This window comes from Argopecten irradians, chromosome 7, assembly GCF_041381155.1.
Source record: "Argopecten irradians isolate NY chromosome 7, Ai_NY, whole genome shotgun sequence".
NCBI lineage: Eukaryota > Metazoa > Mollusca > Bivalvia > Pectinida > Pectinidae > Argopecten > Argopecten irradians.
Genome location: NC_091140.1, coordinates 27,866,474 through 27,881,195, shown reverse-complemented (window position 1 = coordinate 27,881,195; position 14,722 = coordinate 27,866,474). Strand labels below are relative to the sequence as shown.

The 14,722-nt window shown below is 38.1% G+C and overlaps 2 protein-coding genes across 2 annotated transcripts; one reads left to right on the top strand and one right to left on the bottom strand.

The window, feature by feature from the left end:
- Positions 1–592: 592 nt before the first annotated feature.
- Positions 593–9,660, bottom strand: LOC138328041 (heat shock 70 kDa protein 12A-like). The gene is made up of 5 exons (XM_069274629.1): positions 9,543–9,660; positions 8,309–8,671; positions 7,119–7,349; positions 6,471–6,591; positions 593–1,426 (listed from the first exon to the last, which is right to left on the bottom strand). Exons 2-5 carry the CDS (start codon positions 8,651–8,653, stop codon positions 807–809), a joined length of 1,317 nt encoding a protein of 438 aa, XP_069130730.1. The 5' UTR covers positions 8,654–8,671; positions 9,543–9,660; the 3' UTR covers positions 593–806.
- Positions 9,661–12,139: 2,479 nt separating this feature from the next.
- Positions 12,140–13,072, top strand: LOC138327118 (uncharacterized). The gene has a single exon (XM_069273101.1). It carries the CDS (start codon positions 12,140–12,142, stop codon positions 13,070–13,072), a length of 933 nt encoding a protein of 310 aa, XP_069129202.1.
- Positions 13,073–14,722: the final 1,650 nt, after the last annotated feature.

The following is a 14,722-nucleotide window of genomic DNA, read 5'->3' as shown; positions in this document are numbered from 1 at the left end:
AAAGAATAATAAAAACAGAACAAAAACATTAGGTCTTTTCACCCATAGGTGAAAAGCAACAAGTTACTCTTTGGTATATACAGTTTATGTACTAAAACATTGCTAAAAGTTATGAAGAGAATGAATTTAATGTGATTATGTTTTTATCATTTTTAATGTGACTGAAGGCAAGGCCAGAAGGGGGCAGCCAGATGTCTGTGTAACCATTAATTGTGCAAAGGTAAAAAATGCAATTTATGGAAATGACGGAGCCGAATTTTCTGTTTATTTCTTATTTACATATTCACACTCTTCCTTGTCCCAAACCCCCATTTGAGGAGAAAGATGTTTTCCGTAACAGATATTCCGTTTTTTGGTCCGCTGATTATATAGGAAGCTGGTACAAATCACTTGAACGTATGAAATAAAGTGCGATATATAGCACTGGACTTCTACCGGATAAAGATTACGTTCGTCGGGTCATAAGAGCGTGTGAATAATTCAATTACATAATATGCTTACTTCAAAGCATCGCATTCACGCGGATACATAGGGTTAAAAAAATGTTTGCTGCAAACCGAAGTTGTCAGTTTGTAAAATTGAATGTTAAAGATTGTTTTTTCTTATATTTTCTAATATGCGTTCCCTCAGAAGTGATTTGCACTTCCTGCCTGCGTCCTTAAAATATTTATTATTTACATAGACTATTTCCATTTACATGTAAGGTCTACCTAGCAGCACAATATATATTTTCATCAAAGAAAATAGACCTTTTAGGGAAGGATAGGATAAGCATCCGGATACATATCCTATGGGGGATACTTATTTTATATCTGTATGACAGCGGAGGCCCCCTTTAACACAGCTAGTGTGCCTTCCTCGGGAATGAATACTCTTGACCGCGAAAATTTCTCTTTAAAGGAAGTTTGCACATGCGTGTTCTCGGCAAACCCACCAACTAATACTACGGCGTCAATGACGTTATCACCGAAGAACATTTTCTCCGTGAGTGTAATGATGCAATCAATGGTTGGCTGAAAAAATCCACTGAACGTTGATTCAGGAATATGTAATTTGTGGCGAACATATGATATCTGTTGGGCGTAGGGGCTTCGTTTGATGGCAATGTCCATCCCTTTCAGACTTCTGTCTGCTTTAACTAAGCTTTCTAGAGCACGAGGAACAGATATATATACCATTTTCTCGTTTGATTTACTTCCTGCGGCGAAGCAACGCTTTTTCCCTTCGAACTGACGGCAAATGTCAATGTTATCTTCCATATAATGGTCTTTAAATGTATCTAGATTTCGTGTTCCAACAATGTCGGAAAGAAATTGTCCAAATGCATGGTCTACATAATTCCCTCCAGATGTACCAGGAAGAATCTCCATGACTTCTCTCTGTTTTTCGGAAGACTTTTTCTTAATTATGGTTACGTCAAAAACTCCTACAGAGAAAATAAATGTATTTCATTTGGAGGATATAGGTGGTATTGATAGGATGGTGATACGGATAACTACGGAATCACTTAATGATCTGATATTTTTTTCTGACTTTGACAAATGTTACAGAAAATGCTGATACACAATGTAGATTAAACAGGTAAACAGTGTGTGGGCTATCATATTTAGATATAAGACATATTACGTTTTCAAAAGTTTGATTATATTTTTTGTTTTTATATGTGTCCATATGTCATAAACTGACAATATATGAGTGATTAGGCAAGAAACAACTGTTTTGATACCTGAATAGTACAGAAACATATTTGTATCATTGTATCATACAACGTCGTGCGCAATCTTAAACTTGTCGCAGCTTATCCTCGCCGGTCAACAGTCAAACCAAGTGTCTGCCGGTTCTTCAATATTTTTCCAATGCTCATGAAATCATTGGAACTACTCGACGTTTTGCCTCAACTAGCCACATTTTTTTCTGATACAGATTGGAATCGCATAAGGTGAGAAGAAATCAGCAACCAATTAATTAAGTCTCTCTATCTTAAAATGTATTTCTAACTGAAAGATATGCCTAGTTCAGTCTTAATAGAAAAAAATACACAGTAAAATGGAAAATGGAATTATAATTGATCATAGATAGCAATCAACTAAATAATTTTACATAGACCACAGTGTTAAAGTTTGTTAAAGTTTTGTAATGTATTATTAAAACAATTGACTATCAGTTAGCTATTGTGTCATATAACACTAAAAAAAGCTTGGGTCCTTCAGCTCAAACTCCACCCAGGGTAACCATTTTGAAATAAGGTGCAGTTTGCAGTAAAACATCATGAAATCATAGTGTTTTGCCTATTTATAATCCAATTTGATATTTTGAACCTGAATTTCAACCTGGATTTCCAATTCTATATCATTGTTATCTCAGAATAATACTTTTAGATTTCATACTAATTAATAAAGTAGCCAATCAGTGGCCAGATCAAAATTCTATCCTGGGCGCAATCTTGTAGACACGGGAACAATTTCGAAGGTATTTTATCCTTTAGTTGGTTGTTTCCTATATAGAACATGCCCGAAAAAAAAAAGTATAATGTTCAGTTGTATCATCAATCAACATACATGTTCTACACTGTGTTCCACCTACCTCCGAGGTCTACCATCAGGTACGTGTTCTACAGTTAGTACTACCTACCTCCGAGGTCTACCATCAGGTATGTGTTCTACACTGTGTACTACCTACCTCCGAGGTCTACCATCAGGTATGTGTTCTACAGTTAGTACTACCTACCTCCGAGGTCTACCATCAGGTATGTGTTCTACACTGTGTACTACCTACCTCCGAAGTCTACCATCAGGTATGTGTTCTACAGTTAGTACTACCTACCTCCGAGGTCTATCATCAGGTATGTGTTCTACAGTTTGTACTACCTACCTACGAGGTCTACCATCAGGTATGTGTTCTACAGTTAGCACTTCCTACCTCCGAGGTCTACCATTAGGTATGTTTTCTACAGTTAGTACTACCTACCTCCGAGGTCTACCATCAGGTATGTGTTCTACAGTTAGTACTTCCTACCTCCGAGGTCTACCATCAGGTATGTGTTCTACAGTTAGTACTTCCTACCTCCGAGGTCTACCAACAGGTATGTGTTCTACAGTTAGTAATACCTACCTCCGAGGTCTATCATCAGGTAAGTGTTATACAGTTTGTACTTCCTTCCTCCGAAGTCTACCATCAGGTATGTGTTCTACAGTTAGTACTCCCTACCTCCGAGGTATACAATCAGGTATGTGTTCTACAGTTTGTACTTCCTACCTCCGAAGTCTTCCATCAGCTATGGTTCTACAGTTAGTACTACCTACCTCCGAGGTCTACCATCAGGTACGTGTTCTACAGTTTTTACTTCCTACCTCCGAGCTCTACCATCAGGTATGTGTTCTACAGTTAGTACTTCCTACCTCCGAAGTCTACCATCAGGTATATGTTCTACAGTTTGTACTCCCGAAATGTGACTCCGAGGTTTACCATCAGGTATGTGTTCTACAGTTTGTACTACCTACCTCCGAGGTCTATCATCAGGTATGTGTTCTACAGTTAGTACTTCCTACCTCCGAGGTATACCATCAGGTATGTGTTCTACAGTTAGTACTTCCTACCTCCGAGGTATACCATCAGGTATGTGTTCTACAGTTTGTACTTCCTACCTCCGAAGTCTACCATTAGGTATGTGTTCTACAGTTAGTACTTCCTTCCTCCGAGGTATACCATCTGGTATGTGTTCTACAGTTTGTACTTCCTACCTCCGAAGTCTACCATGAGGTATATGTTCTACAGTTAGTACTTCCTACCTCAGAGGTATACCGTCAGGCATGTGTTCTACAGTTAGTACTTCCTACTTCCGAGGTATACCATTAGGTATGTGTTCTACAGTTAGCATTTCCTACCTCCGAAGTCTACCATCAGGTATATGTTCTACAGTTTGTACTCCCTACATGTGACTCCGAGGTCTACCATCAGGTATGTGTTCTACAGTTTGTACTACCTACCTCCGAGGTCTACCATCAGGTATGTGTTCTACAGTTAGTACTTCCTACCTCCAAGGTATACCATCAGGTATGTGTTCTACAGTTAGTACTTCCTACCTCCGAGGTCTACATTCAGGTATGTGTTCTACAGTTAGTACTTCCTACCTCCGAGGTCTACCATCAGGTATGTGTTCTACAGTTAGTACTTCCTACCTCCGATGTCTACCATCAGGTATGTGTTCTATAGTTTGTACTACCTACCTCTGAGGTCTATCATCAGGTATGTGTTATACAGTTTGTATACCCTATTTCCGAGGTCTACCATCACGTATGTGTTCTACAGTTTGTTCTTCCTTCCTCCGAGGTATACCATCTGGTATGTGTTCTACAGTTAGTACTTCCTACCTCCGAAGTCTACCATCAGGTATGTGTTCTATAGTTTGTATTCCCTATTTCCGAGGTCTACCATCAGGTATGTGTTCTACAGTTTGTACTTCCTTCCTCCGAGGTATACCATCTGGTATGTGTTCTACAGTTAGTACTTCCTACCTCCGAAGTCTACCATCAGGTATGTGTTCTACAGTTAGTACTACCTACCTCCGAGGTCTACCATCAGGTATGTGTTCTACAGTTTGTACTTCCTTCCTCCGAGGTCTACCATCAGGTATGTGTTCTACAGTTAGTACTACCTACCTCCGAGGTCTACCATCAGGTATGTGTTCTACAGTTTGTACTTCCTTCCTCCGAGGTATACCATCTGGTATGTGTTCTACAGTTAGTACTTCCTACCTTCGAAGTCTACAATCAGGTATGTGTTCTACAGTTAGTACTTCCTACCTCCGAAGTCTACCATCAGGTATGTGTTCTACAGTTAGTACTTCCTACCTCCGAGGTATACCATCTGGTATGTGTTATACAGTTAGTACTTCCTACCTTCGAGGTCTACCATTAAGTATGTGTTCTACAGTTAGTACTCCCTACCTCCGAGGTATACCATCAGATATGTGTTCTACAGTTAGTACTTCCTACCTCCGAGGTCTACCATCAGGTATGTGTTCTACAGTTAGTACTTCCTACCTCCGAGGTCTACCATCAGGTATGTGTTCTACAGTTAGTACTTCCTACCTCCGAGGTCTACCATCAGGTATGTGTTCTACAGTTAGTACTTCCTACATGTGACTCCGAGGTCTACCATCAGGTATGTGTTCTACAGTTAGTACTTCCTACATGTGACTCCGAAGTCTACCATCAGGTATGTGTTCTACAGTTAGTACTTCCTACATGTGACTCCGAGGTTTACCATCAGGTATGTGTTCTACAGTTTGTATTACCTACCTCTGAGGTCTATCATCAGGTATATGTTCTACAGTTTTTACTCCCTACCTCCGAGGTCTACCATCAGGTATGTGTTCTACAGTTTGTACTACCTACCTCCGAGCTCTACCATCAGGTATGTGTTCTACATTTTGTACTTCCTACCTCCGAGGTCTACCATCAGGTATGTGTTCTACAGTTTGTACTACCTACCTCCGAGCTCTACCATCAGGTATGTGTTCTACATTTTGTACTACCTACCTCCGAAGTCTACCATCAGGTATGTGTTCTACAGTTAGTACTACCTACCTCCGAAGTCTACCATCAGGTATGTGTTCTACAGTTAGTACTACCTACCTCCGAGGTCTACCATCAGGTATGTGTTCTACAGTTAGTACTTCCTACCTTCGAGGTCTACCATCAGGTATGTGTTCTACAGTTAGTACTACCTACCTCCGAGGTCTACCATCAGGTATGTGTTCTACAGTTAGTACTACCTACCTCCGAGGTCTACCATCAGGTATGTGTTCTACAGTTAGTACTACCTACCTCCGAGGTCTACCATCAGGTATGTGTTCTACAGTTAGTACTACCTACCTCCGAGGTCTACCATCAGGTATGTGTTCTACAGTTAGTACTACCTACATGTGACTCCGAGGTCTACCATCAGGTATGTGTTCTACAGTTTGTACTTCCTACATGTGACTCCGAAGTCTACCATCAGGTATGTGTTCTACAGTTAGTACTTCCTACATGTGACTCCGAGGTTTACCATCAGGTATGTGTTCTACAGTTGGTATTACCTACCTCTAAGGTCTACCATCAGGTATATGTTCTACAGTTAGTACTTCCTACCTCCGAGGTCTACCATCAGGTATGTGTTCTACAGTTTGTATTACCTACCTCTGAGGTCTATCATCAGGTATATGTTCTACAGTTTTTACTCCCTACCTCCGAGGTCTACCATCAGGTATGTGTTCTACAGTTTGTACTACCTACCTCCGAGCTCTACCATCAGGTATGTGTTCTACATTTTGTACTTCCTACCTCCGAAGTCTACCATCAGGTATGTGTTCTACAGTTTGTACTACCTACCTCCGAGGTCTACCATCAGGTATGTGTTCTACAGTTAGTACTACCTACCTTCGAGGTCTACCATCAGGTATGTGTTCTACAGTTAGTACTACCTACCTCCGAGGTCTACCATCAGGTATGTATTCAATAGGCTGATGTCTTTGTCAATATGCTGGCAGTACAATGACGCCGCTTCCGGTTCAGTGATAATCATCAGATGTTCTTCTGCAATATTGGCCTATATTCAATATGAAGATTGATTTTAAGTTGATACTTTAATGTTAAAAGTTTAAAATTTGTTTATTTTTTTCAATTTTCATGCTATACAAAGTAAAAAGTGATTCTCAAACATAGGAACAAAAAATAATAGTTTTAGTAAGGTATGGGCCTATACCAATATAAAAATTCATTCATATTTTCATATTAATGTACCATTTAGGATTGTAGCGTTATGTTGTTTGGTTACTTTAACATATTTGTTTTTAACGGCGAAACATATACCTCAAGGACTGATAAATTGTAACATGCAAACGCGGGATAAACCCCTCAAAATAAATATCCTAACTGTAATGGACAGTCATAAACACATGCGCATCAGAATGCTGGTAGAAAAAAAACCACAATTACCGCAACAGTTAAATATTGTCTGATAAATAATTTTAAAAATACTTCTTTTAAATCTCATTTCAATACTTGCTTAACTTACATTGTCAGCTTTAAAAAAATGAAACAAAAGAGGAAAATTAAACAGAGAGTATTACAAACATTTCTTGCCGCCTTCTGCATGAACTCTTTAGCCTTTTCATCCCATACAGCCGGTACAGTCAGTACATATTGAATGTCCCCTTCGTTCAACTCCCCACGCACTATTTCCTTTCTAGTACATATTGTATCATATAATTGGTCTTTAAGGAACCTGATTGAATGGCTAAACACGTCAATGGTAGGAAGATCTTTACCAGTGACATCTTTCATCTTAGATGTCTCTCTAACGCTCTGAAATATAAATTCATTGAGTTAAAAGACTGTTACGTAACAACCTGACTGCATGACCTAACAATTATTAAATGTCCATCACTGTATCCACGTAAATGATATTATCAATTAAATGATTCTAATAGGTATCAGTAGCATAATGGATATACATAAGTATATATATATATATATATACCAGATTTCAGAAAAACTTCTTTGAGAGCCTTGTAAATATGTATATACTGAAATTTTTCCGTTAGTTTGCTGGTTAGGAAAACGTCTTGTAAAATGCTATTAGACGGCATCTCCTGTCTGCACTGTTTTAGGAGGCTGTGGTATATATTCGTGTTGCGTCTCGTGCTGACATGCCGCAAAATACACCCCAACCGGAGTGCACAGCTGACGGGTGCTTGCAGAAGACAATGTTTTGTTTACAACAACACAGAAGAGTTTCACAGCCACTTATAGATTCTTCAAAATAATCCTTTTAATTTACTCAGCTGAGAAATTTCTGAAGTTATTTTTATTGTGGAACATTTGAGTAATTTACTAAGTTGAGTAAATTCTTAATTTTGTCTGAGGATTTTATTTCTTAATGATGCCGACCCTGGTCTCTCAAATCTCATTAATCTAGTGGTATCATGGATATCATACTATAACTCTCCTGTCCCAGTTGAAAATCGCACACTTGCCTTTTCCCAGCTGAGTACTGTATAGATCACTAACTGGTGGTGTTAAATGTTTTTTTCAAGATATAAACTCGAGTGTTAATTATTATGACACATTATATATAATCAAAATCAACGTTTTACAATTCGTTTTGTATACTTTAACGCCTATACATGTATATTCGTTATTTAATCTGTCGGTAACCCAGCCGACCTTATAGAGTCAGTGCCTACTATAAAAAACGTTTTATCAGCCAATCATCGAGCAAACAGTTTTGGACGCATAACTGCAAATACATTCACAAGAATTACCTGATTGTTATGAAGATCCATTTTAAATCTGTGGAAGTAGTAGTAATCCTTGTACGAGTGTCCTTCGTCGTCTTCTTCCTCACTAACCAGATCAGAATAGTCATTTTCAGCCATGTATCCAAAGGATTGGAATGTTTTATCTGGTTTCAGCAACAAAGCAGTCGGAGCTTTACTGGATAACAATGACCTTGACCCTGAGTTCCACACAATGGTTTCAATTGGAGTAGGGCCATAGTCCTTTACTTTCTTCAGTTCTTTTGTAGATGCAAATGCGTACCCAGAATACGTAGTTCCAATATCGATGGCTGCTACGAATAAGTACTTTGATAGTCCGCCTGTTGCCATAGTATACAGTCCAAATAGCTACAATTCATTCAAAAGTTTGAGTCTACAAATGGTCGAAATAATAATGAATTACATAAATAATATAAAAAAGACATCTACAAAAGGAAATCTGGTATACCATGATTTATATAAAATGTTCATCCACAGTAGACGTTACAAATGATTGGATGATAGAAAATCTAGGATACACAAAAATGAATATTACATTATCCTATTCCTTCAAGATGTGTTATTTGGATCCAATCAACGATCACTTGACCTCTTGTTATATACGAAATTGTGTCAGATAGAGAAAAAAAAAACTGAATCTAAACGTACAGAAAGACGTCAGTGCATGTATTTCACGCAAGTTGTGATGAACTTACTTGATTTTTTCTACGTTTGTTTGAATAGCATGTGAAGCTACCTGCATGATAATGACATGTTATTGAACACCGGTTAAACCGCAATGTAGGTAATTTAATACTACATACATATCCGTTATTGTATTGTACCGTGGTAGAATGTTGAATAAAACGTTGTGTTTGTATCGAGATAATGTCGGCCATTCAATCGATTCCGATGTAAAGGACTGTATTACATGTTCATTGTTTATATAACTGTTTCGTGAGATATTTCTATACAATTGAAATGCAGCGATCGTGACAACGATTGTTTGCACACACTGTGGGCACACACTATAGATAAAATTTGTTGTATTTTAAACTGAATACATTAAAGTACATGTACATCGATGTTCATGCCATTTTTACGTTTACTGTTTTACAATTTTACCACCGAGTTATGTATATATTGCTAATGGAGACAGTTTTTAACATTCCTTAACTACCAAACAGTAATTAACCAACAATTATATTTTCTACCAAATTTCTGACAAGCAAGCTCTTACCTGAAACACGAACAGCGTCTTGGCAATATGATAATGTTAAAAAAGTTTTGTTTGCGCATGACACAGTGTTATCCCCCTTGGTAAAATCTTTACAAACGACGGAAATATAACCCATGACCGATATCTATTTCCTAGAAGCTTCATAGCGTCTTTCTATTTCTTATTTGAGTAACGGTGAGTAATATTCATAGAATTTCCCAAATAATGTGTACTCCCTCATTCGTATTTATGTTGCACTACTAAATACTTATATCAATGGAGCCGTCTATATTACGTGTATCATAACTCATGTTTCATCACAGTATCTGTGATAAATTGAAACATATGACAAGACCAGGATACAAAACATCTAGAGAAACAAATATCGTATTTTGCTTGGGCGTGTGCTCCCATCGTGATCGCCCATCTTTCACAGGGAGTTATCAATTGCAAAACAATAACGGACGAAGCGCACGTATATAATCAAAATACATTTGAATTTTCATATTGTTGTTTCAATGGACATGTGAAAAGATATACTAAATCTAATGTCTGTTAATTATATATTATTATATATATGATTTTGAGATGTACATGTATGTATCCACAGGGAGAGGGCTTATATAGGCATAGCCTGCTGCCCAATCCCTATTAAATCTAACGATTTAAAGCTGACAATGCAAGTTAAAATTATTAAAATGATTTTTTTTAAATAAGTATACTCGTTTTTTCAAGAATCGTTTATGAGACATTCCCCGGTTGAGGACAGCCATTTTTGTTTTACATTCCGACGACTCACCGACCCCGGCCCTATATATAGCGCGTGAATCGACACACGTGCGCTCATTCATGTACCTATACACCTAGCAGTCCACAGGTTATATCACCTACAAATAGGTAAACAAAACCCTCACCTGTAAAATGATATGGGACTTTTTTCAGCAAGAAAACATGTCAACTCCTCTAAGTTGTCATTTAGATGTTTCTCAAAATAAAATTCCAACGCAAGTGAATAGAAATCCAAACAATAATCCGTCCACATATCTACACGTATATCATCGTACCCGATGCACTCAACTGACCATATACACGTGACTACGTACCTGACCCGAACGAGCGACAACTAGCAAGGACACACACGTGTCGTTGTACATGTACGTGTAAAACTTAGTGTATATTGAATTGTTTTATTAGTTGTATTGGACATATGTTGGGATATAGCTGACAACACATTCATCTATTACTTCAATGAAATATTGTCAGGTGAGTGCAGTGTTTATTTTCAATTTGACATTGTTATTTGCAATATCGGGGCATGTGTATCTGAGACAAGACATGTTTAGAATGATACACGTGTGTCAAGTGTCCCGTGCTTTATATAGGGGGTTGGCCAGTGAAGGTTACTAAGCAGAGCAAAAGAAAAATGGCTGCCACTTCCTTAGATACCGCACTGTCATAACTAGGGGATGTCTCACAAACAATTAAAAAAAAATTTCGTTAATATATATTTTTTTAAAATTTCAAATGCATATTTTTAACATGCATTGTCAGCTTTAATAAAAATATTTTGAAATGAAAAAATGTCTGTTAATTACATTCAGTTTACAATTAGTTTCAAACTACCAGTAGTTTAAAGATGCTCCACCGCCGACAAAGCATAAATAATATTCCTCAGTTGAACAATAATTGGTGTTTAATCGTATATATATATGTCTAATTAACACAAAAAATAATATAAAATAATTTATTTCGCCTTTGGTGCATGCGCATTCAGTACGTCCTTCAATATCGGATATAGTGACACGGAATTTTTTCGGGATGCAATTAATTATTTTTCATATCTTTAACTTGAAGTAAAATTAGAAGCTCAAACTTTTCAATGGTGGTAATGGTGTGAAGTAAGTAACTATTGTAACTGAAGAAAAATGCTAAATCGTCTGATCCTGTTTTTGATAGTGAAAAAATACCATTTGTCAGCGGTGGAGCATCTTTAAGATAGTTGTTTATAACAATTAATACTTACAGTTTGTTTATGTAAGGAAAAAACTATTGATGAACATTACTTTAAATGCGTAACATGGATATTAAATGGCATCATTAAGTGAAAGATAAATTCAGTGTCTCAGAACGGGCATCAAGTACCAAGTGACCTATACAAAGTACATCAGCGAAATTGTTTGTTCATCAACAACAGGTAAGGTTACCTTTTATTTAATGACATCATTTATGTACATGATTAAGACAGAGACACGTTAAGACAGAAAGGTACTTGGTTTAGCTAGAGGGAAAGTCATTTGACATTACAGTCAAACCTGCTCTAACGACCGCCTGTCTATAACGACCACCTGTCTATAACGACCGGTTTTTAGACTCCCCGTGCGTTTTTACTATTTAATTGCACTGTGCATAACGACCACCTGTCTAATGTTGCTAACGACCGGTCGTATTTTTTACACAGTAATTTTGATTATTTCTTCTACTGACTTGGTCTTTTTATTTGTTACTAACAGATTCAGCTGTGAATTTGAGTCTTATTGAAAGCTTGATAACATCCTCAAGTGTCAGACTTTACACACCTGAGGCTGACTTATCAACCACCATACAAAGCACTAGCAGCCATGACTCAACCACTGGACAAAGTAGCGACACTACCAGACAAAGTAGCAATGGCTCAACCACTGGACAAAGTAGCGACACTACCAGACAAAGCCGGAATGACTCAACCACTGGACAAAGTATCGACACAACCAGACAAAGCAGCAATGACTCAACCACTGGACAAAGTAGCGACACTACCAGACAAAGCAGCAATGACTCAACCACTGGACAAAGTAGCGACACTACCAGACAAAGCAGCAATGGCTCAACCACTGGACAAAGTAGCGACACTACCAGACAAAGTAGCAATGGCTCAACCACTGGACAAAGTAGCGACACTACCAGACAAAGTAGCAATGACTCAACCACTGGACAAAGTAGCGACACTACCAGACAAAGTAGCAATGACTCAACCACTGGACAAAGTAGCGACACTACCAGACAAAGCAGCAATGACTCAACCACTGGACAAAGTAGCGACACTACCAGACAAAGCAGCAATGACTCAACCACTGGACAAAGTAGCGACACTACCAGACAAAGCAGCAATGACTCAACCACTGGACAAAGTAGCGACACTACCAGACAAAGTAGCAATGGCTCAACCACTGGACAAAGTAGCGACACAACCAGACAAAGCAGCAATGACTCAACCACTGGACAAAGTAGCGACACTACCAGACAAAGCAGCAATGACTCAACCACTGGACAAAGTAGCGACACTACCAGACAAAGCAGCAATGACTCAACCACTGGACAAAGTAGCGACACTACCAGACAAAGCAGCAATGACTCAACCACTGGACAAAGTAGCGACACTACCAGACAAAGCAGCAATGACTCAACCACTGGACAAAGTAGCGACACTACCAGACAAAGCAGCAATGACTCAACCACTGGACAAAGTAGCGACACTACCAGACAAAGCAGCAATGACTTATCCACTGGACTAACAAAGTATCGACACTACCAGACAAAGCAGCAATGACTTATCCACTGGAAAAAGTAGTGGCACTACCAGACAAAGCAGTCTCAATTCTTTTCATGTATGGAGAGACAACGAAGAAGACAAATTAGTTTTTCTAAGGCATGGAATGCCTGATGATTTTATCAAAAATCGAAATCATTAAAAGGTTTGGACAAAAATTACAGATGAATTGAAAACAATAAATTGCATTATCACCCCACCACAGGTTTTTAAATAAGTACAATGTAGGCCGCATTGGAAAAGAAATGGAAAGAAATAATCGACGCCCCTTCCGGCTCTGAAAGTCGCTACTTTAGACATAAAACAGCCTTTGACAACTTATATGGCAACAAAGCTAGTACAAGGGCATCATCTACCTTAGACACTGATGCAGATGAACCCCAGCCTAGCACAAGTGGACACTCTGAAGCAGAAAATAAATCTAAAAAGAAGAATGTAACAAAAGGAAATCCTCCGATGTACTGGACTGTATGCAGAGTCAGTATGAAAGCTTCAAAGAGAACATGCAAAAAATGCATGAAGAAATAAAACAATGCTTCGACAGAATGCTGGACCTGTATTAGCGCGAATTTAAGCAAAATACAAGTGATACCACTAATTGAAACTGTTTTCATGTCCCAATTATTGACTGTTTTCTAGTGTTGACAAGTTTTACAATTATATTTTTTTTTTCATTTCAAAGACAAATATTTTTTTATTCTTGTCATCAACAGAAAGTTCATTTTTTATCATGTCACTGTTACGTTTTTTATCGTGTGATTAAGTAAAACAGACAAAAATGATGTACTTGTTATCTTTATTTTCCAAGCTGTATTGAGAAGCTGGAGACGACGTGCAATGCCTTGATACATCGTCGCAACATAGAATACACAAATTTTACCAAAATGAGAAGACGTAACATCATTATTACGATTTAATCGTATTCAGCATGTTTCAATTATATCACAAAATGTGTTTATTTGCTCTGAATGTTGTCTGGCTCTCTATCTATGCGCATGTTTGCGAATGTGTCATTTTGGCCATTTTTGATACCCGAAATCCAAGATGGCCGCCATATGACCCCCATGACACATTAGTTGTCAATGGCAACAAGCATAAAATGAAACTAGACATCATACTGGTCATAAAAAACCATGTTTCGAAAAACTGGCAGAGGGGTACATGGGAACCTATTTCTCCTCCCCCACTAAATTGTGACAAATGCAACCTGCTATAATGAGATTGTTTATTTCTTCTGGATTGTGAAGTGGGATTTCCCTCAGGCGCCTGAAACGACCTTTTAAATGACCAAGAGTTCTTTCTACTGCCTGCTTTAGCCCAGAAAAACTTTTTGTTGAAGCGTTTTTGTTGTGGTGCAAGATTACCATCGTTTTTTAAAAGTGTTATAAGCCAGTTCCTAAGTGGATAGGCATTGTCTGCAAATAAATGTTCCCCAATGCTTAATAATTCTCCTCCTTCAGCTTTAGCAAACAACTTAGAACTGCGCAACACTTTTACGTCGTGGGTACAGCCTGGCCATCCTGTATAGGCACTGGTACCTACAACAAATAGAAAACACTAATTACTCGTTTTACTTGGTTTTTGTATATACTTGTAGATACTGCAATGAACTTGT

Coding starts and splice junctions, on each gene's coding strand:
- LOC138328041 (XM_069274629.1), bottom strand. CDS start 8,653: ATGGCAACAGGCGGACTATCAAAGTACTTATTCGTAGCAGCCATCGAT. Junction 7,350..8,308: donor TGGATCTTCATAACAATCAG/GTAATTCTTGTG, acceptor TTTATATTTCAG/AGCGTTAGAGAGACATCTAA. Junction 1,427..6,470: donor CCTGATGGTAGACCTCGGAG/GTAGGTAGTACT, acceptor TTTTCTCTGTAG/GAGTTTTTGACGTAACCATA.
- LOC138327118 (XM_069273101.1), top strand. CDS start 12,140: ATGACTCAACCACTGGACAAAGTAGCGACACTACCAGACAAAGTAGCA.